Consider the following 24,485-nt stretch of genomic DNA (forward strand, 5'->3'; position numbering starts at 1 on the left):
AGGGAGTCAACCTCTTCTCCAAAGCACCTGAAGGCAGGACAAGGAGCAAGGGATGGAAATGAATCAAGGAGCAAACCAAGGAGAAATTTCGGCAGAACAGTTGAATCAGCGGACCTGGTTGCCTCCAAATGATGCTGGAGCTCCAAGAAAGAGATTGGACAGCCATTTGGAACGGCGACGTGTGCTCGTCCCCGCGGCTCTGAGTGCTAGCGGAGTCCGGCGCAATTCTGCTACTGCACCTGGGCAGGTAGCGAAATCGCGCGCGGACACGCAGGCACTCAGAGCCACGGGGGCGAGCACACGTCACCGTGCCACTTTAGCAGCCCACCTCTGCAGTGATTCAGGGGATATAGTGGGGGACGCGGTAAGTTTTCAGGGAACTCAGAATCATGAGGTAAATTCACTTCTAAATATTCTACATCCATAGCTCAGGGTGGGATGGGCAGGAAGCAGGGCTGTTTGCTTCCGGTCCGGTCCGGAAGTTGTGCTAGGGCCGCTCCGGATCCCACTGAGCCCGGCGTGATGAAGGCCATCATCCAACGTGTCACTCGAGCCAGTGTAACAGGTGCGCGGGGGACCGTTAATGTTCCGATTCCGTTTTCTGTCAGCTGCCCCTCGTTTGCCCCTCGACGTGGTGGTTTAAAGGCCCTGTCTATAGCTCCGGCATTGCCGGCGGGGTTTCTTGTGGTCGAGCTAAGCATCTCCATCGCTTCCCGCCGTAGATTCTTTCCAAATCCACCCACCGCCTGGTTGCTATTAAAGGGTCTTATGTTCCGTTAAGCCCCGATTTGGCTTGTATTGTATCCTCACGTTGGGCATTGCAGCGAATCCCAGTTCTTTGTGGCATGTCCATATGGATCATGCATTTGTCCACACCCTTCCTTTATCTTTGAAGCAACTTTTAAGTGTTAAACAAACAAAAAGGATGTGTGAATAGAAGCCCTAAATTGTTGATTCGTTATGCTGTTACACAATACGCAAGGTGCTACACAGAGAATGGTAATTTGTGAGGATCAGCAGTGCCTCATAAATATACAGTATATATATACAGTATACATACACACACACACGAGATCAGGTGTAATATTTTGAGTGTCATAATTAAGCTGAAGTTATTGGCTTTGTGCTGCTTTACCATACTCAAATGTGATTTCACCAAAACGTCGCAAAGAGACTCAAAATATTAAATGGGGGGAAAACCCGAACTCACAACAATCTACATATGTATACAGGTACACATGAAAATCTATGACAACAAATACACACACACACACACACACACACACACACACAGAGTCTTCAGAACAATAGATTTAATAACATTCCCATCTTCCTTTAGTCAGAAAGTAAAATCCTGGTTTGATTGTGTAAAATGTTCAAAATATTCTATATAATTTTAATCATTTTATTGTAGTATGACAGTTTTAAAAGCATAATATCTGTAACATGTATGTTTATTATTTATAATATTTTATCATTGTAGAATAAATCCTTACAAATGGGCATAATATAAAAATATATAAATCAAAATAGTTAAAGGTACATAACAGAAACAGAGAAAGTACACTCCAGACTGTAATAATGAAAAACAGTGAAAGTTTGGTAAAATAAAAACAGAAAATAGGAACTATTTATATGCCATAAGAATTATTATTAGATTCAATAGGAATCCAAATTTGGAAAACATTTGAACAGAGTCTAGCTAAGAATTCAACTATTCCCTTTAACTTGTGGAAATATCCTATTGACTAAAATAGGAAGTTAATCATAAGCTTTGGCTTCCTTTGTCATAATTGTGGAATTTGATGCAGTAACAGCAGAATTTCAGGAAAAGTGTTTCGGTGGTAGATTGTTAAGGATTCCTATTTTTATTTTTAAAATATTAGTTGCCGATGACTATACAGAATTGAAACACAGAAGTTACATTTGTAAGCAAAATTGGAGAGATTAATGTTAAGTTTCAAATGAACAGGTTCAGCCTTTTTCTGTTCACTGTACTTTAAGAGCTATGCCTGGGTTGCGAGATGCCTCCCCCAAATACACATTTCTCACTATCATTTTGGAGATAATTTTTATAAACGTGTATCATTTCCACAAATATCCTTTGATATATCCATTGTGGTTCCCATCTGTAAGCATTCTTAGAGACAAACATTGGCAGGTCAGATCAGCACACAGCACTTCGTTAGGAAGTCTGTGTAGCTCCCAGAGCAAAGGATAAGGGTAGTAATAGTACTGCTGGTTTATAATATATTTGCCTGTGTAATTTTACCGGACCCTTATATTTATGATTGGTCATATTCACTATGGTAAATTTTCATGAATGGGCACCCCACCATGACATTGATTTTGTTACAATGTCCACAATATCAACTCAAAATTCTGGGTGCACACGTCAATCCAATAGGTTTGGGAAGGTCTGTAAGTACATTTAAAAATGATGGTCCAGAATTACAACTGCCTGAAAATAGTGTAAAATTAATTATAAGTACAAGGAGTGTAAAACACTTCACAAAATGTTGCTCACCATTCCCACAGTCCCCTAATCACAATTTGGATGCTTGGCAGTCTGTCTGCACTTATAACTGATTTTCAAGTACTCTGCTCACAATCTAATCTTCTCTGCCAACTTCCCCAGAAGTTGGAATGGAGAAGCCAGAGGGAAGATTGCAAATTGCTGTTACCTTCTGAGAGGATCCCCTCTTATCTTTGGGAATTGGTTGAAAGAGCTGCTTGCCTAGGGAATCTAGTTCCTTCAGTGGGGTGCAGAAATGGAGCTCAAATCTTGAAGATTTAAGTTCCTGTTCTGCAGCCCACTAGCAAGAGTCTCTTCTGCACATGAAGAGGAACTGAAGTCCTTCGGCAGGTTGCAAAAACAGCTCAGATCTTCAGGATTTGAGCTCTGTTTCTGCACCTTGCCAGAGGGCTATCTTTCCAGGGGAGCTAAATTATTTCAGGAGGCAATTCTTTCAGCCTATGTATCCCAGAGCTGAATAGCAGAGAGGCAGTGTGGTAAGATAAGGAGCATAAGGTTTCTCAGGAAGATGAGGGCCCCCCAGGAAGTCTGGCCTAGGCTGTATGCAAGCATCTCTTTGCTTGCGTTTAAACCCTGCTTAGATTTCAGCAGGGAGGGTTTTAGTTCCAGAGTGGAACCTCCCAAGATCTATCCTCCCCCCTCTGGCATCCCATACTCTTTACCTGAGTCTCTGATTGTTTAATCACATAACAATAATAATAATAAGTTACTAAATAGTAAATGTAAGATTACATTTTGCAGAAGTCACCCATTCCCACCCGGCTTCCATCATTATTTCTTGTTAACAGAGGAAAAGATTGGTTAAAATCTGGCTATATTGAATGTTATCAAAACAGTGTGGGTTTCTTATTCTTCCTAAGCTTGGTGCTGTAGTATTAAAGGATAGATATTTAAAATACCTTATGAACAACAAGGCTGCCACTGCAGCGGTAATAGAGCAGATGTAGTAGAGCATTTTTTCTGTATGAATTCTAAATTGTGTAAACAATTATATCCTGCTTCCATTATGCCTATCAAAAGGCAGGGGACAGGATATTAATTCTTCTTTTAAAAAATCTTTTCCTAAACTAGTTTCTGTTTTCACAGCAAGACTGGTTAAATTTTGCATGGTTTACAATTTTGTTAATAAAGCATCTGGATTTATTTAAATTGGCTATATTCCTTAAGCGTATGAAATATTTTAGTTTTTGTGGTCAGCTTTAGAAGTGTAAATGTGTAAAATTCCTATTGAAGAGGTTTATTGGTAAGATAGAATTTTGCCTGAAAGAAGATTCCTTTTAAGTATTAAAATATTTAGGTATTTAAATACTAAAATATTGATATCATGCTATGATATTTAAATTGGTTGTATGAGCATTTATTAACTATTTTGTATTCAGACATATATTCTGTTTTTGCCTTCTATTTCCAATTGTGCTACTATGTTATATTTTATAATATAAATACTATGTTGTAGTTAGTGATTGAAGGATTATAAAAGCAATAAATCCACTACACATTAACCTTTGGCTAAGGAGGTAATATATTTTACATCCCAAAGGCATACTTATATTTCTTGTTTTTCTTTGAAAGTGGATCTATGCATATTGTGTTTTGCAACAAATTGTTTAAAAAAAATCTATCTCAATTGGAAATAGAATTGACTATAAGAATACAATTCTGAATAAGTTACTTTCTGAATTTAAGAATAAGAAACTTTTATATATGTGTTTTTATTTTATGTGACATGAAATAAATTCTATATATTTAACTTCTTTAAAATATCCCTTATAGTTGGTGAGGAACAATTAAGTTCCATTGGACGTGGTATTTGTGTACTTCTGGGTATCTCTGTGGAAGACACACAGAAAGAGCTTGAGCACATGTAAGTAATAATAAGGATTTAACTTTTCTTCCATTTTGCAACTTACATATTTTACTTAAATAAATGATATTTCCTATTTTTTTCATCAGTTGTTATGTATAGAATTTACATCTATTGTAAATCTGTTTATATTACCTTTACTCCCCATTTTCTGGTCTTTATATTTGTAGAATATAATATAGAATATAAAGTATTGGTAGAATATTGAATAGCTTAATATCAGAAAAGTTCTATAAAGGCCTCTGACTTTTCATGCAGGGTTCGAAAGATATTAAATCTTCGTGTGTTTGAAGATGAAAGTGGGAAACACTGGTCTAAAAGTGTAATGGATAAGCAGTATGAAGTGCTATGTGTTAGCCAGTTTACTCTTCAGTGTATCCTGAAAGGAAATAAACCAGATTATCATATGGCAATGCCTTCTGATCAAGCAGAATCTTTCTACAACAGTTTCTTAGAGCACCTTCGCAAAGCATACAAGCCAGAATTAATTAAAGGTAAGGGAAAATTTACTGATGAGTTGAAATATTTCTCGGGCAATAAGCTAGGTTCCTACAGAAATTGCTATACTTACATTGTAATTTATTACACTAAATTATAATTCTTGTTTTAATAAACTGGTGTGTTTTATTTTGGATATAAAGGAATGAAAAGTAGTGCAGATATAAGAAAAATCTGTGTGAATCACAAGGAGAAAAAGAGACCATAAACATTTGAAAACATGCATGGATTTCTGAAATGGCATATTTTCCAATTTAAAACCTAGGGTGAAAAGTATGTTTGCCCCCCTTGGTGCCTGGGAGACTTGTGATCTAAGGATCTCACAAAAAGACCATTCTTGATTTCTTTCAGTTGTGTTTATGTGCTTTTTAAGCATAATTTCTCTCTCCTCCTCCTTTGATTCAAGAGTGAATCAATTCCTTTTATTTAAGGTGTGAGAGAAAACATTGTCTCTAGGTATATATTTCCTTGAGGCCTTTTTTCTTGTTACCATTTGTTTTTCAAATTCTCCCCTGTACACCATGAGTTTGTGAGTAACTTGAGTCCAAAGTATTCCATGGCCACTAGAACACCACTGGTGGAATTTTCATTGGTGTATTTCTTTCTATCTGTAGGCAAAAGAGGATAGAATGGATGCTGCAGTGGCATCCGGTCCTACATTTAGCTCCCTAATCCTCAAAATTCATAAAAAAGAGAGCAGTGTTTTTATTCCTGCCATTCAATGATGTTTCTGTATTTTCAGATATGCCATGTAATTTCCAAGTGCCTACCTTAGGGCCAGTCAAAACCATGCAGTAGTTTGGATCATTTTACATATGGTTTGATATAATTACATCTTTTTTAAAAAAAAAATGATTTTCTGGGCTAGAACCTGGCACTTGGCTGTATATTTAGTTCCCAGTTAAAAAAAAAGAAGTAAGATCTAGATCAGTGATGGCGAACCTATGGCACAGGTGCCACAGATGGCACACACAGCCATATCTGCTGGCACGCAAGCTGTTGCCCTAGTTCAGCTCCAGGACGCATGTACATGCCAGCCAGCTGATTTTCGACTTGCACAGAGGCATTTGGGAGGGCATTTTCAGCTTCCAGGGGGGCTTCAGGGAAATGGGGAGGGCGTTTTTGCCCACCGCAGATGAGGGTGAAAAACAGGCCTGCTGGGCCCACCAGAACTTGGGAAACGGGCTGTTTCTGGCCTTCAGAGGGGGCAAGGGAGGCAATTTTCGCCCACCCCAGACATTGAATTATGGGTGTGGGCACTCGTGCAGGCACCATAATGTGTACACAAGTGCTTTTGGCACCTGAGGGAAAAAAGGTTTGTCATCACTGATCTAGATTGATGTGGTAGTGGAAGAGATATATACAAAGTTATCATTTGGAAATTTTTTAACAGTTTGAATCTCATAGATGCAAGAAGTTACAGATTTCAAAAGAAACTATTAAAAAGTCAAGATTGAATGCTGTTCATTATGTTTGGGTTGAGTTATTGGTAGAGATATGGTGATTTTAATAAAAGGAGAATTAAATATTGTTTATGAACAAGTACCCTTTCTCTTTTTGTTTTCCAACTTTAATTTTTCAGATGGCAAATTTGGCGAATACATGCAGGTACATATTCAGAACGATGGACCCGTGACCATTGAACTGGAGTCTCCTACAGCCCCTGTTGATTCTAAACAAGTATGTCGTAGTAGTGCTTTTCTTTACTTACTTATTTTGAGATAGTCCATATATTGATATTAAAAGCCTTAACTATGTTCTGTGGGGCTCATTTTTATATTCTGACCTGAGAATAGCTAAGCCACTCCTGAACAATAATTATTTTAAAAAGAAGTGAGGTTTCTCTTTGAGAGTATTAAAAACCTGTTATGAAAATATCATTACAACAATTACGACGGAAGAATAATAAACCAGGGCTGTGATACTTTGGGATCATTGTTGCTGTTGCCTTTTTTTCAGCTGAGGTTTAATATGTTGCCCAAAGCATTATTACAAAATCTTGAGTTCATTTTATTGTTAGATTTATGACTTAAGTTACTTAGAGGGTTTGATAATTTTATATATCGGTCAATAATCTTGATGCATTTTATTGACACTGGGTTGTAAGAGAGGATAACTAGAAAAATAGATGCTAATAGAAGTCTACTTGAATAGAAAAGAGGAAGTCATTCCTGTTTAATTTTAGCTAATGGGAAAAGTTCGATCAGATATGTAATGGATCCAATAGATTTCTGGTATGTGTGCCTTACTACACTGTATTATAGAATATATCATATTCTACGTTCTGTGAACAATTATTTCCATCAGGAATTTACTATTTGCTTCTGCGCTTTCTTTCAAGCTGATCTGGCCCTTGTTTGTCTTATTGGTGGCTCTTTCTGCTCAAATAGTTAACAGAGCAACATTTTGAATGAGTTGCACTTCCATTGCATGTATTAATTTTAGATACCAAAGAGTCATGTAATAATATAGTATCAATTGAGACATACAGTTTCTAAGAATAGGTGGTTAGTACTGTATTTCCCCAAAAATAAGATCCTTTCTTATATTTTTTTTGAACCCTGAAATAAGCCCTTGGCCTTATTGCCATGCACTCAAAAGCCTGATTGGGCTTATTACTATGTCTAATTTTGGGGGAAACAGGCTAGTGATTCACTGATATCCGCTTGTGCTATATTAAAGTTATGCTGATACTAGAGTTTTTATCTGTGTGCATATTAATATGTAACAAATATTGACAAATAAAAACTTGATCAAAATATTAATAATAGGTAATCAAAGATACCTCTTTAGTTGTACTATAAATTGCATTGGTCATTCTGCATGAACTACCTGCTGTAAAAATACTTCTAATTAGATATGATTCTTACATTCTAGTTTGTTGTGTTTTGAGATAAAAAAAGGACACGTAATCACACAACCCAAATGAATACATTGACCCTGATTGCTATTCTTTCCCCTGATGTCAGCATTTATACATGTGAAGTTCTAACCATATAATCTGTACAATATTTTCAGCTTGGGTTGAATTTCAAACTGCTTTAGTGTATTGAATCCATTGAAACCCGTGCTTGATATAAATAAGCAAGTATTGAAATTTTATATTTACCCTATTACTGTTCCCTAATCTACACTTTCTGAGAGCAGTTTATTCACATGAAGAAACCTTCAAAAAAGGCTTTCTATTGTTACTTGATCAATTTCTTTCTAAATAAAAACATTGAAAGAAAATAATAGCCTTAAAGTGTTTACTACTTCTCAAGCTTCTCTCTGAAATAGAAGCTTTCAAAGAAAATAATAAACATAATTCTCTAGTCTTTTGGGTAGGGCTCGGTACCTAGGATCTGCAAAGAGTTGGAGAAATAACATCAGTGATATGTAAGGAACTCTAATACTTCAAAAAATTGCTAGAAATATTCTTTTAATGCTATTACTAGAAAAAAAGTAATTCATTTTAATATTTAATGTGTATTCTGCAGTGTAACTATTGTGGAAATCCCATGTGTTTGTATTGCCTGTTGGAAACAGGCTGTACTATTAGATTGACATCTTGAGATATGCTCTGACAAAGTAAAATTACCAAGGAGTCTGTTCTGGAAATGTTGTTGATATATATGTCTTGTAATGATGAGGATACATTGCCAGCATTCTATTTAAAGATTTTCATTACTGATCACAAAATGATCTTAATTATAGGAAATCATTAAGTGAAGATCTGTCACTAATTTTCTTTGCATATTTTTTGACATGGTATGAGTTCCTGTCAGTTTATTTGAATTTTTTCCTGAAGTGTTTTAAATCTGTAGAACTTAAATTGATTCAATGTAAAGTTTAGCTAGCTGGTCAACTGTGGCTTCTTTTTTGCATATAATTATTGTTGCTGCTTTCAAATATATCTTTGGTGATTTACATATCATCTTGGACAATCCTTTTTTTAAAAAAATGGTGGCAAATCTTTACTTTTTGGTATATTTAGAGATAACTTCCTATCCTAAGCTGTTACTACACTCTAAAATAGTGAGACAGATAGATCAACGAGGGCAGACTGATATGCCAATTCTTCTATATATTTTACTCTTCTCACACCATTTCAAGGTTTAATAAACCTTGCCCACCAAATCAAGGTACATATATTTGCTAACTATCAATGACATATGAGATCTGTTACAATTCCCCACAATATTCTATGCTGACCAGGATCAATGGTCTCAATTGTCATAAAAATGGCAATTCTTAAACATTCTTGGAAAACAATTAAACTAATGACATGAGACTTTATTTCTTTGACCACAAAGTGGCGATATGTGAGAAAAGTCCCTGAAACAACAGAGGTGAAACTTGTTAGAAGAATTTCAGTAGCTTTTCTCATGGCATTACTGTACTTCTTATCAAACAAGGTATGTTAACAATTCACTGCAAGAATGACTGCATCATGTCTAACTGCTGTTTTATGCAGTTCTACCCTGCACTTTCTCTTTATGATTTCCTCCGCCCTCATTTTCTCCCATCAGGACAATAAGCTAACTGATTTATTGGTGCATTTATTGCAATAGACTGACACAGCTACTCCCTTAGAAATGAGAATGTTTTTTAAAAAAAATTATTGATACTATCTCCAGCCTCCAAAATATTTATAGTTCTCTGCCTTCACCCTTTTTCATAAACATTATGCCATATTTTCCCCACTCCCATAAGTTTGTGCATGTAAAATATTCTTCTCTGAGATCAATATCCTCGTATATCTGATGAAGAGGATTGGAGTAATCTGCAAAAACTTCCTGTTCTTTACTGTTTGTCTTGTTTTGCTGCAAAAGGTTAGCATAGTTTTTTAAAAACTTAAGATATTGTCTGTGCTTTTCTTTCTTTCTTTCTTTCTTTCTTTCTTTCTTTCTTTCTTTCTTTCTTTCTTTCTTTCTTTCTTTCTTTCTTTCTTTCTTTCTTTCTGTTTGTTTATTTGTCAAATTTATAAGCCGCCCAACATTTTACAGATTCAGGGCAGCATACAACAATTTAAAAAGCAATATAAAAATAGTTAAAAATCCCTTAAAATTAAAATGATTCATACCTTCATGGCTGGAACAGGATGATACTATATTGCTATATTGTACTACTTCCGTTGACATTCATTCACAAACGTGCTTTTCCATCTTTCCTTTGCAACAGTTAGCAAAACTTGAGAAACAACAACAGAGGAAAGAGAAAACCAGAATGAAGATCCCTTCTGAATCAAGCAGAGAACGAAATCTTCCTAAAAGTAAAAATGACCCAAGTGCAAGCAGTGGGGCTGAAGGAGATGTTTCTTCTGAAAGGGAACCCTAACTTCTCTAATCACCTTCAGGTATGAACTTTCTGCCTCTGCTCTTGTTGAAAAGATCCATTTCCTGCCATTTTAAGTCTTGTATAAATTATTTATTATTTTCTTTTCAATCCTGTAAGTCCTTTTTCAATATTTAAAGCTGCTTCCACTTCATTTCTTATAGCCCAGTTTTATTTTCTTTGTATAGTTTTCTCTCTCCATTTCCATTTTTAAAGTTTTTGTTCACTTCCTCCACCTAATTTCTCTGATAAATAATTAGAAATTTCCTTTGTTCCCAGAACATTCTGGACTATGGCCATTTATATATTCCAACCTCTTAATCATTGAGAGACATTTAAGGAACAAAATGTTGTAAAATATCTTATATATTCAGGCTATGCTTCTCCACTTGATTGTAAACTTTTAATGACATTTTTTGTGATTTGGCATATGCCAATTGTTCATGCAATATATTAATTAAAATCTGCCAAATAGGGTGTAGGTCCAGATCTAAAAGGTTAAAGGAATTTTATTTCTCCTCTAAGTTAACATAGGAAAAAGTAATAATGGAATGCACAATGGAATGGAATTTACTTGGAGAGGGAGGAAGAAAAAGTATGTTATTTGTAATTGAATGTATGCATAATTAGTGATGCCATGCATCTTAAAACTTTATTGTAATCTGAAGAGCAATTGCATGTCCTAAGGTGGGATTGAATATAGTGTATCATAAAAATGAGGAAGGAAGTAGGACTAGTCAAAGGTGATATGTCAGTTAGTTGAGGAAGAATCTTATAAAATGAGATTACACTTTCACTGAAAAAAGTGGTCATTAGTTTCTCTTTTTCTCCCCATCTCTCTCGTACAAGGTTCAACTTGAGGGAAAAAATAGAAATCACAATTATGAAGTAGAAATGTTTCTATCTTGAAATAATATCCCTTCTTTAATAACTGCTAGGTACTGCTCAGTTGATTAGAGCAACTTGTAAGTTCTGTAAACAAACAAAATTAAAAAATAAAGCAAACAAGTAAAATCTTGTATAATTAAAACATTTCTTTATCATTTGTGAAACATTTATTTATTTATATTTTACGCATACTGCAGACATTAAGATGAAACTTCCAGGAAACTCTGAATAAAAAAGCAGTAAAAATAGTTTCAAATGATTAAAAGCAACGAATGTAAGTAAAATAGCTAGAATAGCTAGAAGCCTGTATATGCATTTTTAAAATGTTTTTAAGTTGATCAAAATGTTAATTTCTGCTGGGAACTATAGGGCCACAATACAGAACTCTTGATCCTGGGTTGCCTTTAGATAAGCTTGTTGTAATTGTAGGGGAACCTCTTTGGATGATGTCAATAAGCAGAAGATGCTTTCTCTTAGTGTTTTGTGTTTCGCCCAGAAGTAAAGTAACCGCCAGTGCAGTGGTTTAAGTACAGGCGTGGGATTTTCTCTTTGCTTTCTTCTTGATCCCCAATCTCTTTGCTAAATTTTGTGCCAGATGGAATTTCCAGCCTTGATGCAAATATTAGGGTTAGGATTTAAAAATCCTCTTAAAACATAAACACTCTTTAGGACATTTTAGTTTGGAGTTTACCAATAGATGAAATAATAGTTTAAAGTTACTTTCCCCCGCAGAAAACAACAGTAGGTATCAGCCAAAGCTGATAAAAAGATGCTTGTGGCTGTTGGTGCAATCTGGAAAACCAGAAGCACCCTGAAGCTATATATTGCTCCTTTGGGAGAATAACTTCATTCAGAATAAATTTGTTTCACAGGAAGATTAAAAATATCTTGCAGTTTGAGCACTTTATTTTCTTTTTCTTTTTGTTCTTACAACTAGAAGATCTGGACAAGTATTAAGAAGACTACAGTGTACTTACTTCCAGTAAAAATAAATGGTTTAGGATATTAATATGTTAAACAGACCGCATCTTCCATTCATCAACAGATAGAAAAAAAAATCTTCATTTCTCCCCACTATCATGTTTTAGTGGTTAGATTATAGTACTGCAGGCTAACTCACTACTCATCCCAGGAGTTCGATTCTGACCAGCTCAGAGTTAGCCTTCCATCCTTCCGAGGACAGTAAAATGAGGAGCCAGATTGTTGGGGGCAATATGCTGACTCTGTAAACCACTTAGAGAGGGCTGTAAAGCACTGTGAAGGTTTAGCTGGCCACTCTAGTATTTTCTGTTTTTGGAACTAACAGCAATCCTAGTTTGGTAACTAGAATCATTTCTCTTCAAAATGTTCACAGTGAGAAAGAGAGGGAGAGGGAGGGGGAGAGGGAGAAATAGAAAACACTCAAAATTGGGGGAAGTTACCATTTGCTACCACAATTTGAACTGTGCTGTCGCAGCAAAAGTCCAGAACTTGCGTTTACCAGATTGCTTTTAAATCCTTATTCTTAAAAGGGTTGGCTGATTGAAAGTCTGCTAGATGTTATAAAAGGTTTGTGAATGACAATTGAAAACATTACTGTAGGTGGTCACTATTATTACTTTGTCATACTAAACAATTGTTTTTCTTTAGGTTCTTTATATTTCCTTGTGTGCTGAGGCAAATAGCAACTTGCTGATGTTTGCATAAAACATGGCACATAGCCCCAGGCAGTGATTAAAAGAGACAGGCTATAATTTGGAAAGAGTGTTGTCTCAGCTCTCAGTTTGTGATGAAATCACTAGAAATTTGTGTTATTCACATATTTCTTTGCCATATGTGAATAACAGTGATGCATTTTACTATAGAGGAGTGAAAGAGTTATTGAGGATATATAATTCATTCAGTGATTCAACCAGTTCTGGGCTCTCTTGTCTTAAGCATGGTTTCCCTTTTGCTTTTAGAAAAACATGAACCATTGTTTGCCAAGATGTCCAACTTGATAAATTGTGATTATTACCTGCCTTCAAACCAGAATTAACTTTCTGATTCAAGGGCAAATGTCACCCACAATGTTCCTATTCAGATCTCACAGCACGTTATAACATTGAAAGGATTTGTACCTGTAGTGCCACAGTGCATAAAATTGCCATAGCTATAACATATCTGAAATACGTTTGAACATATAAAATATTGTACAACTGTTAATCTACTCTTTTTATTTCTCAAGAAGAGCTGATTGATGTGATTTTTTTTTTTAAAAAAACAGTCTAGCATCACCAGATCAATACAGGTAACACTGCTTGCCTGGAAAAGCTGTCATCTAATTGCATCACTGGATTGCGGGAACAATTCATGTTAACCTTGCGAAGGAATTAATTAACAAATGGTGTAGACTGTATAATTATTTGTCCACCTGATAGAGCAATTTGACAACCACTTCATGATGAATTTTCTGTAAGTCCTGACACTATTTTTGGTGTGTCCAGGGTAAGTCTGCTTTCTCAAAATGACTCACTGAACATTTTGCTCCATTGTCCTCATTGAGTTCAGTGACAGTTTCGTAAAATTCTGAAAGAAAGTCATTCAATCAAACAAACAGCTTCTTATGTTTTCATTTTGAAAGCCATGCCCTCTCATTTGCCATCATGAAAATATTTAAAGTAAACATCCTGGGCAGTAGTAACATGATGTCTCTTCACTTTAAATCATTCAGTAAGAGACTAAGCTTGGAACAAATGAAGGAAAAGGAGAAATAATGTTCAAATTCAGTAAAGTAAAGAAACAGTAAAGAAAAAAGGATACTGGACATGTTGAAGGCAAAGTATTTAAATATCAGAATGCAGACTTCTCTGATAGATAAACAATAATCAAAAGTGTATCATCTCTGGTGATACTCCATAATGATTATTTCCTAGTCTGGGCTTCATATCTTTCAGTAGTGTACCCATGACACTGAAATAAAACTTGGTACTGATCTTTTTTCTTCTTCTTCTGTATCCTTCCACCTTTCTCTCCATTACAAACCTCCCTTGAGATTTGGGTCTCCCCATGATGTATCCAAAATACAAAAATTTGAGCCTCATAATTTGGATGTTGAATAAGAACTCTGGACTAATTTATTTCCTTGGCTATCTTCTACGCTATTCTCAAGACTCTTTTCCAACTCATCAGTCCTTTTTTGAAATCATTCTTGATCCAAATTTTGCTCCTTAAGAGTGCCAAGGGAAATCCATTATATGCACATTCACAGGCGTAATTCTTAAAGAACAGTTAATAAAATTCAATTCAATTTTATTATGGCCCGAAGGCCAGATATAAATAAAATAATATATGAAATAAAAGAAGTAGTACATTCTTACATGTATATGTGTATAAAGGAAAATCAGTAAATATAATGGAGTCTAAAAATAATTAAGAACATAGTTATTAAATCCAAATAAAATTGTATTATAAAAGGTTCCAATACTATGTAGTGGTATAGCATATCGTACAAATGAACTAGGTAACTTGAGAGGTGTTTTCAAGTCCTAGTCTGAGGGTAGTACCATTAAATAGAAATTACATTCCCTACCTGGACATTTCTTTCAGTTAGGAATGGATATATAAGGGTCTGTCTAAAGTCCTTTTATAAAGAATAGTATAATAGTATATGACCTAGAGTTTCTATTCAACTATCACCATATGGATATAACTGAAGATTTATAGGAGTACCCCTAAAACATCCAAAAATGCCTTGGAAAATTTGAAGTTTGAAATAGGCAGTTTTAGCATTGCAAGGCGCTAACATGCACAGACCTTCAGTAGAAAAGTCCAGCAACTGAATTTTTTTTAGGGCTCTTTGTTAATAAAATTCATTTATAAGTAACAACAAAAATTACATTGTTGATAAATATAAAAACACTTTAGATAACATTTATATTTATTATTTATTTATTTATATTTATTATTATAGTATACAGGTGTGGGGAGTTTTGTTTTTCTAAAGACTGCAATATTTTACTTTACAAGATATGAGGAGTTGTGGTTGAAGATATGGAGAATAGGAATGAACCTTTGTTTTTCTACTGGAATTCTTTTATTTGGCCTGCCATTTAGATCACATAGGATAGGCATGCTCCAAATTCCTTCCGTGAAATCTTGCCACCTAGTGGGACACAAAAGTAGGCTGCTCCTACTTAGTGAAATACTTCCCCTCCCCCTAACAATTCAGCCCCATTAAGCCTTTTTCAGAAGGCCAATAAGACCTGGCTCTTTACTGTAGAAATGGGATAGGATTGAATAGATAGAAAAAAATGGAATGAGGGGAGTTTGCTAAGGGCCATCCCAGGGGAATAATTAAGGCACAGAGTTGTGGTTTACCATTTTATGATTATTTTATAGATATTGATTATATACTTGTGAACCTAAGATGAGCAGACATATAAATCTTCAATAAACTGTTTAAAAAAATAAAAAAAAAATAAAGGCCTTCTTCTTCATTGCCTGGAAAGCCAGAGTAGTCAGAGCTCCTCTCTGGCTGTTGAGCCTTGCAAAAAGCAGCATCCTTCAGGAAATCAGCCCCTTCCTGCAAGTCCAGTGATTGTTGTGCCTTCTCATGACAGAAGTGAAAACATTTGGTATTTTAGCTTCTATTCTGAGCAATCTACACAATCGCTGAAGTTCATAGAATCAGGACCAAAAATTAACAGTAGCAGTAACAGTGCTATGTCAAAAGCAGGTAGTTATTTTTAGCTTGTTTTTTTAATTATTTAGATTTGTATACGCATTGTTTTATATTGTACCTTGTGAGCGCCCTGAGTCTTCAGAGAAGGGTAGCATACAAATATAATAAATAGCAAAATAGTAATAGGTAAATGGGGAATGTGGCTTTTCTATCCTAAGTAATTAATAGCATGGTAATGGAGAAAACCTACTTTTGTACGTGTGAACATATGAGCACATATGCATATATGAAGTTTAAACATGATTGATATGTATGCTCATCCAACATTCTATGAACCAAAAATGTTCCCCTTTCCTTTTGAAAATAATTAGACAGAAAAATGATCTGAAGATTGAGTGATGGTCCTTGGAAAGGATCCTTGAACAGAGTTATCTGAGAGTTTCAGATTGGATACAATTGGGTTTATCTACTGATTATGAGATAAATGGGGGGTGGGTGGGTTAGTGTTCTTGACAATAATATAGGAGCCTCACTGGCCTAATGGATAGAGTGCAGTACTGCAGACTACTTCTGCTGCGTGCTGGCTGCCTGCAATTTGGCAGTTCAAATCCCACCAGGCTCAAGTTTGACTCAGCCTTTCATCCTTCCAAGGTGGGTAAAGGACCCAGATTGTTGTGGGAAATATTCTTAGGGCTGTAAAACACTATGAGGTGGTATATAAGTCTAAGTGCTTAGTGCTTGCTTAACTTTTATGCCTAAATAAGCTGATACAGAAACCTGTATGCTTACGAACCTCCTGGAGAGGTTCCAGTTGAATATTGACAGCATTCAGAGGATGGCAACAAAGATGTTACAAGGAGCTGAGGACATGCCCTATTCAGAATAGTAAAGAACATGGAATATTCATGATGCCATATATAGATGCATGTAGAAACTACAAGGAAAAGGGCATAAACTGTTTTTCCATTGCCATATAAAGTAGGACTAGAAATAACGAGTATAAGTTGCAACTACCTAGATTTCATTTCAACATAAGAAAAAATAATATGAAAGTAAGATCTGTATAATAATTGAATAGTATATATAAAGATTGTGTAGGCTCCATCTCTGGTGATTTTAAAGAAGATTTTAGATAATGTGTAATTTTAGGAAGATTAGACTTCCTGCTATTTTTTGCCAAACTTATTGCTTTCCTTTGCTTTCAATTCCATGCTAAATGTTCTTGATTTTCTTTTAGTGCCATTATTCTTATACCATGGATAACCTTTACAATTTATATCATTTACTGACTGCAAATTTCAGTGGCTGTTATGCAGGCATCAAGGTTGAATTGTCTTCTTTGTCTTCTTTTGTTGTCTGCCTCAATGCTTAAGTCCATAAACTTTTAACAACAACACCCCCATTTTTATCCTCCATGTTCTCTTTCCATTATTTGCATTGTTGACAAAAATGCATGTTTTGATAATGTGTAAATATAAGTACTATATTTTTATCTTGTCTTTGTGTTTTCAGAAAACATGATGTTTCTTTGCAGATTACTTGGATTGGTGGCTTTTTTATGAGAAATACATTCCCTGTCTTATTTCAACTTAAATACTGCCCAGTTTAAATCAACATAAAAACAGAACTTAAACAACCTACATTATAACAATAGTAATAAATATGTGGCAGATTTGATGAAGACAATATCACAAGAACAAGGATATTGTTCTTAACATTCCATTGTCTTGTGTCATCCTTTTAAAGATAACATCAATGAGGGGATGGGGCAGCATCCTCTTCTATTGTATATCATGAGGGATATTGGTAGTAAATAAAATTATGAACTATAGTTAGTCCTCATTTTACAATCACTCATTCAGCAACAGTTTCAGTTGCTATGCTGGTGATGAATGGTAGTTAACTACCAATCGTCAGAGTTCTGGCTGCCCCACCACCTGGTGTCGCATTTTTGCAATCTGGGCATTTGGCAACCAGGCTACACTTAAATGGTTATAGCATCCTACAGTCACATAACCATTTATAACCCTCCCTGCTGTCTTTCAACAAGTAGAATCAATGAGGATGTTAAAGCTTTGGCTCACAAACATGGGCATTTGTCCCGGGCTAGAATATACTTTTGAAAAGTCTCCATGTTGAAAGGACTCACAATTTCATGCCATTAAGCATAGGAAAACTATACATTTTTTCTTTATCTCTTTCACCACTAAAATTGCAGTAGCATCATCCATATAACTTAAGATACTATACACCCATATTATAGCATCATATTTGGCAATTACATCCCTGAGTAAATGGGAGTGTAGCCACAGAGATTTCCTGGGCAGCATTAACTACAGAAATCTAGTGAATCATTTGCATGTTGTTCAAGACATTATTTGAGAAATGTACTTGTAGCTATTGAGTGGAAGGATTTCCTAAAAAACCTGCTCCAACTATTTATACTGAGAAATGCCAGGCAAATTGCTTACAATAACATATAAGGAGATTATTTTGAAAGTTTGAACAATTGTTTAAAATGCTACTTCAATCATTTAGTCTCCTTTTTTTAAGGATTAAACTGAGAGTTAAAGCCAGTGGCAATTAAACATGTATCTGGAGAACAAAAGTTTTTAAAAAAAATGTATGACATTATATTTTTTTTTCTTTCTTCCCTTTCTTTTTAACAGGAAAGTTCATAAAACACTACTGGTGACCTTCTGTGCTCATTAACTGAGGATGCAAAATTTGTCAATGAAAAATTATTTGATGCAGAAGGAGAATTTGACAGAAGTAAGGATCTCCATCATGCTGTATTCCTAACAACCAAAGGAATGTTATCAATGTCCACCATTTAAAGGTTTTAAAGCAAGTTTCTATTTGGGTCATTCCTTATTTACAGTGTTTTCACTGCAGAATCTCATCCATATAATTAGGTTTTATATAACTGTGAAATTCCCACATTATTTTACCAGTGGTTCTTGGCATAAATGCTCTCATCATGGCAACAGTCCCCCCCCCCCCCTTCTGCTCTTCCAGTGGGCATTATCAATCTATCAATAGAGGAGGGCCAGGGGGAGTAGAATAGAAAAGCCTCCTGCATTTTAGAAACTCAATACAACTGCAGGTGTTCTCCATCTTCCATGCCCCCCCACCACTCCCAAACAATCTGAATCCTCAAATTCCCCAGGAATCCCCAGGCTGTATTCTATTTTCCAAGCTGATGAAGAGACAGGATAGTCCATTATTTATATTTTGAGCTGTGTGGTGCTTAGAATGTCTCATAAAGTTCAACTCATTACTTGAAATTAAACGTTCCGTCCCTCAGTAAAGGATGGGTTAAATCATGATAGAATCCTTTTCCAGCTGAAATGTGTGGATGTCTTTCATACTGTGAACATTGCTAGTGTAGTGGGACAACTCTACCAGAGTTGTTGTTTTAGAAATCAGTCCTGTGTGTAGATATCTACAGAGCTCTTTCTGACATTTTCCTGTGCTTCCTTTCCATACTGCCAGATAATATGAGGAGGCCCATACTGTGTGGGAGAGAGTCTCCTGCATCATCCACCTTCCAGACCCTGAAGTGAGGGGTAGTCACAGCAGTAGCTCCTTCTCTGTGTTTATGCTTCCTTGGCTCTAGGTGAAGGAGCTGTGCTGCCTCAGCCCTCATCTCACCAGTGGTAAGATGGAGGCTTCCATTACTGATGAGGAAAGTTTTTTATGCAAGTTGTAACAGCATAAATATATCAAATCTTACGATCCATGTCATTAAAATACCTTTTCTCTTACTTTTTTTTCCTTGTAAGAGCATGCTTCTACTTTTGGTCCATCTAATGCATGGGTGTCAAACTCATAACGTCACGTTGCTGTCACATAATGTTTCGTGATGTTTTCCCCCTTCATGGAGCTGCGGTGGTCGTGGTCCGCGTGTGACTCATCCGGACAAGGGGCCACCAGTTTGACACTCCTGATCTAATATGTCTTTTGAGAACAAAGTGTAAAATGCATTGTATGTGTGTTGAGTGTGTCTGGCTGTACAATCTGTGGAAAATACTGAATTCAAGTTAGATTAATTTACCAATTATTTAACCTGTGAACTGTGTGTGTTTATATGTGTCGGTTAAATTTTTTCAAAGGAAAGAACTTTATTAATAAATTACAGCACCTGAACAACTTTTTTATCTGTTAAGCCTGTTTTTTTATTTTATTTTAAAAGAAACTCAATGTGTTTTAGTGTTAGATATCAAAATTGTCTGTTAGGAAAGTTTAATGAAACCCTTCTTTTCTTTTAAAAATTTCAGAGGTAATTTTTACTTTCTTTAGGTATTAGGTATTTTCCATCTCTTGTGTCCACTGGCTGCTGATGACATTCACACAGCATAGGAAATATGTGATTCAAACACCAGGCCCTCCCTGGCCTGCATATTTTACCCAGTCATATGGGAAAGAAAACTCCAGGAGGTGCAGGGTTGGAGCAAAGGAGACATTCAAGTGCCATTTTCCTGGAAGGTGCTGTTTCTCGTGGGAAAGGATTTTTTTAAAAAATTATAATATAAATACTGTAGCCTTGAGAAACAGTGATACTCCTCTTATAGTATAAAGCTAATAAAGGCAAGCTGATATTACCCTTGCCCCAGAATGAAATGGTAGAGGCAACAGTACCTATAGTAACTACCCTGGAAATATTTATTTATTCAATTTTTATGCCGCCCTTCTCCTTAGACTCAGGGCGGCTTACAACCTGTCAGCAATAGCACTTTCCAACAGAGCCAGCCTATTGCCCCCACAATCCGGGTCCTCATTTTATCCACCTCGGAAGGATGGAAGGCTATCATATCATACTTTTATAAATCAGGGCTAGCAAATTAATTTTCTTACGACAGTCTTTGTCAGATACAGAATTTGCTATCATTCCAAATAGTGTATCTTTTTGACATTTAGACTAAGGTTTGAACTGATTTCATGTTGCTATTATTTAATTTATTTGTTAGACCATCCAACTCCAGATGATCCCAGGAGGCAAACAGAAATAAAAATGGGAAAGACAAAAGCCAATCAACAAAAGGAACATTAAACTTAGAGGGAAATCTCACATTTTCCTAACAATCACATTTTCAAAAAGTCAAAAAGCTTGAGAAAAGATACAGATCCTAAATGTTCATCAAAAGGAAAGCAGAGTGGAGATGTTTTGTATTTCAGAGGATATGATCCCAGAAGGCAGGCACTACAGAGGAGACCTGCTTCTTGAGTGACACGTACAGAACTCAGAATATGCCACTTCTGAGCACACAGGATGGGCAGAAACCCTGGGGCAGATGATCCCTCAAATAATTAGCATGCAAGGCTTTATAGGTGGTAATTAGCACTTTGAATTGCACCCAAAGCTTTTTGGTAACCAGTGCAGCTTGCGGGGTTTCTTATATGGGAATACTAAGCTCTGCTCATTAATTAATTTATTTATTCGATTTTTTTTTTTTTTTGCCGTCCTTCTTAGACTCTGGGTGGCTTACAACATGTTAGCAATAGCACTTTTTAACAGAGCCAGCATATTGCCCCCACAATCCAGGTCTTCATTTTACCCACCTCGGAAGGATTGAAGGCTGAGTCAACCTTAAGCCGGTGATGAGATTTGAACCGCTGAGCTGCAGATCTAGCAGTCAGCTTTAGTGGCCTACACTACTGCACTCTACCCACTGCGCCACCTCGGCTCATATTAATGTGCATAATTTTGCATTTTGAATCAGCTTCACAAAGGAAGTGACTGTGAAGAGGTCTAGTTCAGAAACAGTTCAACTTGTGCACAACATAAATCTGCAAACACCCTCCTGGCTACATCTTCCTCTTGCTCTTTGAGGGATACTTTAGAGCAGGGGTCCCCAAACGTGGCCACTTATTGATTGATTGATTGATTGATTGGATTTGTATGCCGCCCCTCTCTGGACACTCGGGATGGCTAACAGCAATAATAAAACAATGTACAATATGCTGGCTGGAGAATTCTGGGAGTTGAAGTCCACAAGTCTTCAAGTAGCCATGTTTGAGGACCTCTGCCTTAGAGCCTAGGATGATCCCCAGATTGCATACCAATCTCAAATGAGAAAATGCAAGATTGTTTAGAACTCTAGGTAGAAAATCCTCAGAAATGATTCTCCCAGTATCTAAAGCCCCCACTCTTGCTTAGAGTTAAGCCTGGTTGTTTCTTCCCTATTCAAATGCCAACAACATCACTTGGAATGCCAGAGGTTGAGATATGCAGGTAGTTACTATTAGTATACTGACACTTGACCTTGAAATCAATAGATGATATCCAGATGTATATGGGAAAAAGGGAGTAAACTTTTGAAACAAATTATCAACTTAAGAAGTAATGTGCTGCAGCAGCAGAAAAAAAGACTACCATTTTAGCATTCTTAAAATATGAAGATATTTTTTAAAAATCAATAAGGAGCACATAGCTTGATTCCAGTCCTTAATGTTAAAGAACTATACATTTTTTGTAACAACATAAATAATTTTTTGCCAAACCCCAGGCTTCATATCATTGAAATTCTTCAAGAAAACTCAAATTTTATTGACTATGTAGAAAAAATGCATGACAAAAATGTCTTCATTTAAAATAAAATGATTGGCGGCACACTGTCTATATACACCTAATGTACACCCAAGCAGCATCTACCCACAGCCTTTACCTATAAGTAACCTTGCCTGTCACAATAAAGTATATCCACCAATGAGATTACAGTATACAAACCAACTAAAACTTAATGCTGACTGGCTGTCATATCTGATTACACAATGTGTCCACCCAACAATGATTTCTACTTCATTTTATTGCTGAAATGTAAATACTGTTTGTGAAAAGAGGTATGGTAACACCCTAGCTCTTATATACAAAGCGAGATAACAATTGCTAATTCTCCAAACATTTATAAAAGAAGATGTGGAGAGAAAGACTGAAATGTCCCCTAATGAAAATCAACACAAGTGAACAAACTGCTGTTTCAGATCTGTATGAACCTCTGATGACATCTAGAAATGCTTCAGCGAAAGGCCCAGGGCTTCAGAGTGATCTTATTTTTGAGGAAATTGGGCGACGCATCAAAGGTGTTGGCAGTCAACTTGTGAAAAAGGTGAATGCTGTCTTCCAGTGGGACATCATGAATGGAGGAAAGGTTGTGGCCCAGTGGACCCTAGATTTGAAGTCTGGTTCCAGTCAACTCTATAAAGGAGCATCTCACGAGCCTGCTAACACAGTTTTTATTCTCTCTGAACATGATTTCATGCAGCTAGCTTTGGGCAAGATGAAGCCCCAGAAGGCTTTTCTGATTGGGAAAGTGAAGGTGAAGGGCAATATTTTACTCGGTCAAAAATTGGAGATGATTCTCAAAGAGTATGCAAAAATCTGAACTCCTTTCTTCTTGGCAATTACTGTTCTCTTTTTCTCTTTAGTCAAGATGTTGGTTATAGAGGAGGATGAGATTAAAATGTGGAGTATTTTAATGGAAAACACAATTGTTCAAGTTTACATTTCCTTTAAAGATATTTGAACTCTCTGTATCAGACTGATAAATAGTATACTAATTTTTTCTCTTCTAATGCCATTGTTCCTGCAGCAAGGAAAGTGCAGCTCAGAATCACGAATAGTCATGGTGTGCTGGAGAAAATCCCCATTATTTACTTTCTTTGTATGTGTGTCTCTCTGTGTGTGTGTGTAGTGTATTTTTCATACACGAGAGAAAGAGTTGGTACAGTTTCATGCCTCTCATAACATACAGAAAAACTATGACCAATATAACGAGGAATCTTCATTCTGAATTATCTTCTTTGTAATGTTAATATAAAAATTTGTGGGAAATTAAGATACATGTATTATTAATGAAAAATTGTTGGCAGCTATTGAATATTCTGCTAAGACATTGCTTGACATCAATTCTGGCTTTTTAATGGAGAAAGACTGACTGGTTAATATACAGTATTACAGTTTTATCTATATATCAATCAATTTATTATTTTATTTATAATATTTATATGGCTGTCCAACTTAAATTGCATGACTGGGTGATATATATGGGAAAGAAAGCATCACCTCAAAGGGTTGTTGTGATAACAGGAGGAGGAAGGTATATGGATATTTTCACCACTTTGATTTATTTGTAAAAATAAGGTGGGATATAAATAAGCAAACAACAATACGATGCATTAAAATTCACTATAGCAGTAAATTGAAATCCTGCCTAAAATATTGTTCTATCTGTCCAATTAGAATTTTACTCAATTTTAACTTGAAAAGTTTGAGAACAGGGCCAATTAGAGATCTGCAGGATTTGTCTACTGTATATTGGTCTACTGTATATTGTTGGAGCAGATCATTTAAAAAATGGGGCCACCACCAACAAGACATGCCTATAAGGTCATACCAAGTGTAATTGTTTTGGTGATTAAATGTAATTAAATGTAATTGTTTCAGTGATATAACCATGGGGATTCTTCTTTTGTTGAGTGAGGGATAACCTGATACCCTTGGAAGCAGGTGACCCCACAAATAATCCAGTCTTATGCCATGTAGGGCTTTATGGGTGGTCACCAGTATTTTGAGTTACAGCAGAAGCCTATTAGAAGTTATTGAATATTTGGCTAAGACATTGGATGACATCAAGAGGGATTTGACAGCTGCAAAGGCAGCAGTTTCATTACATCCCCAAATCCAAGGTGTCTGGCTCTTTAAAAGTCTATGGAATGGCTCTGCAATGGTAGCTTTGTGT

The 24,485-nt window shown here is 35.9% G+C and overlaps 2 protein-coding genes across 3 annotated transcripts; both read left to right on the forward strand.

Moving 5' to 3' along the window:
- The first annotated feature begins 429 nt into the window (after positions 1-429).
- DTD1 (D-aminoacyl-tRNA deacylase 1) lies at positions 430-19,897 on the forward strand. Of its 2 annotated transcripts, XM_070746992.1 has the most exons (7): positions 456-565; positions 4,310-4,400; positions 4,659-4,894; positions 6,481-6,578; positions 10,062-10,236; positions 18,414-18,516; positions 19,530-19,897. In XM_070746992.1, exons 1-5 carry the CDS (start codon positions 523-525, stop codon positions 10,215-10,217), a joined length of 624 nt encoding a protein of 207 aa, XP_070603093.1. In that variant the 5' UTR covers positions 456-522; the 3' UTR covers positions 10,218-10,236; positions 18,414-18,516; positions 19,530-19,897. The 2 variants fall into 2 exon arrangements, with proteins under 2 accessions (XP_070603092.1, XP_070603093.1); XM_070746991.1 differs by having other exon boundaries at positions 430-565; positions 18,414-19,897.
- Positions 19,898-22,691: 2,794 nt separating this feature from the next.
- Positions 22,692-23,129, forward strand: SCP2D1 (SCP2 sterol binding domain containing 1). Its single transcript, XM_070748610.1, has one exon. The coding sequence runs from the start codon at positions 22,692-22,694 to the stop codon at positions 23,127-23,129; it is 438 nt and encodes a 145-aa protein (XP_070604711.1).
- The last annotated feature ends 1,356 nt before the right edge of the window (positions 23,130-24,485 follow it).

This window comes from Erythrolamprus reginae, chromosome 3 (genome assembly GCF_031021105.1).
Source record: "Erythrolamprus reginae isolate rEryReg1 chromosome 3, rEryReg1.hap1, whole genome shotgun sequence".
Taxonomy (NCBI): Eukaryota; Metazoa; Chordata; class Lepidosauria; order Squamata; family Dipsadidae; genus Erythrolamprus; species Erythrolamprus reginae.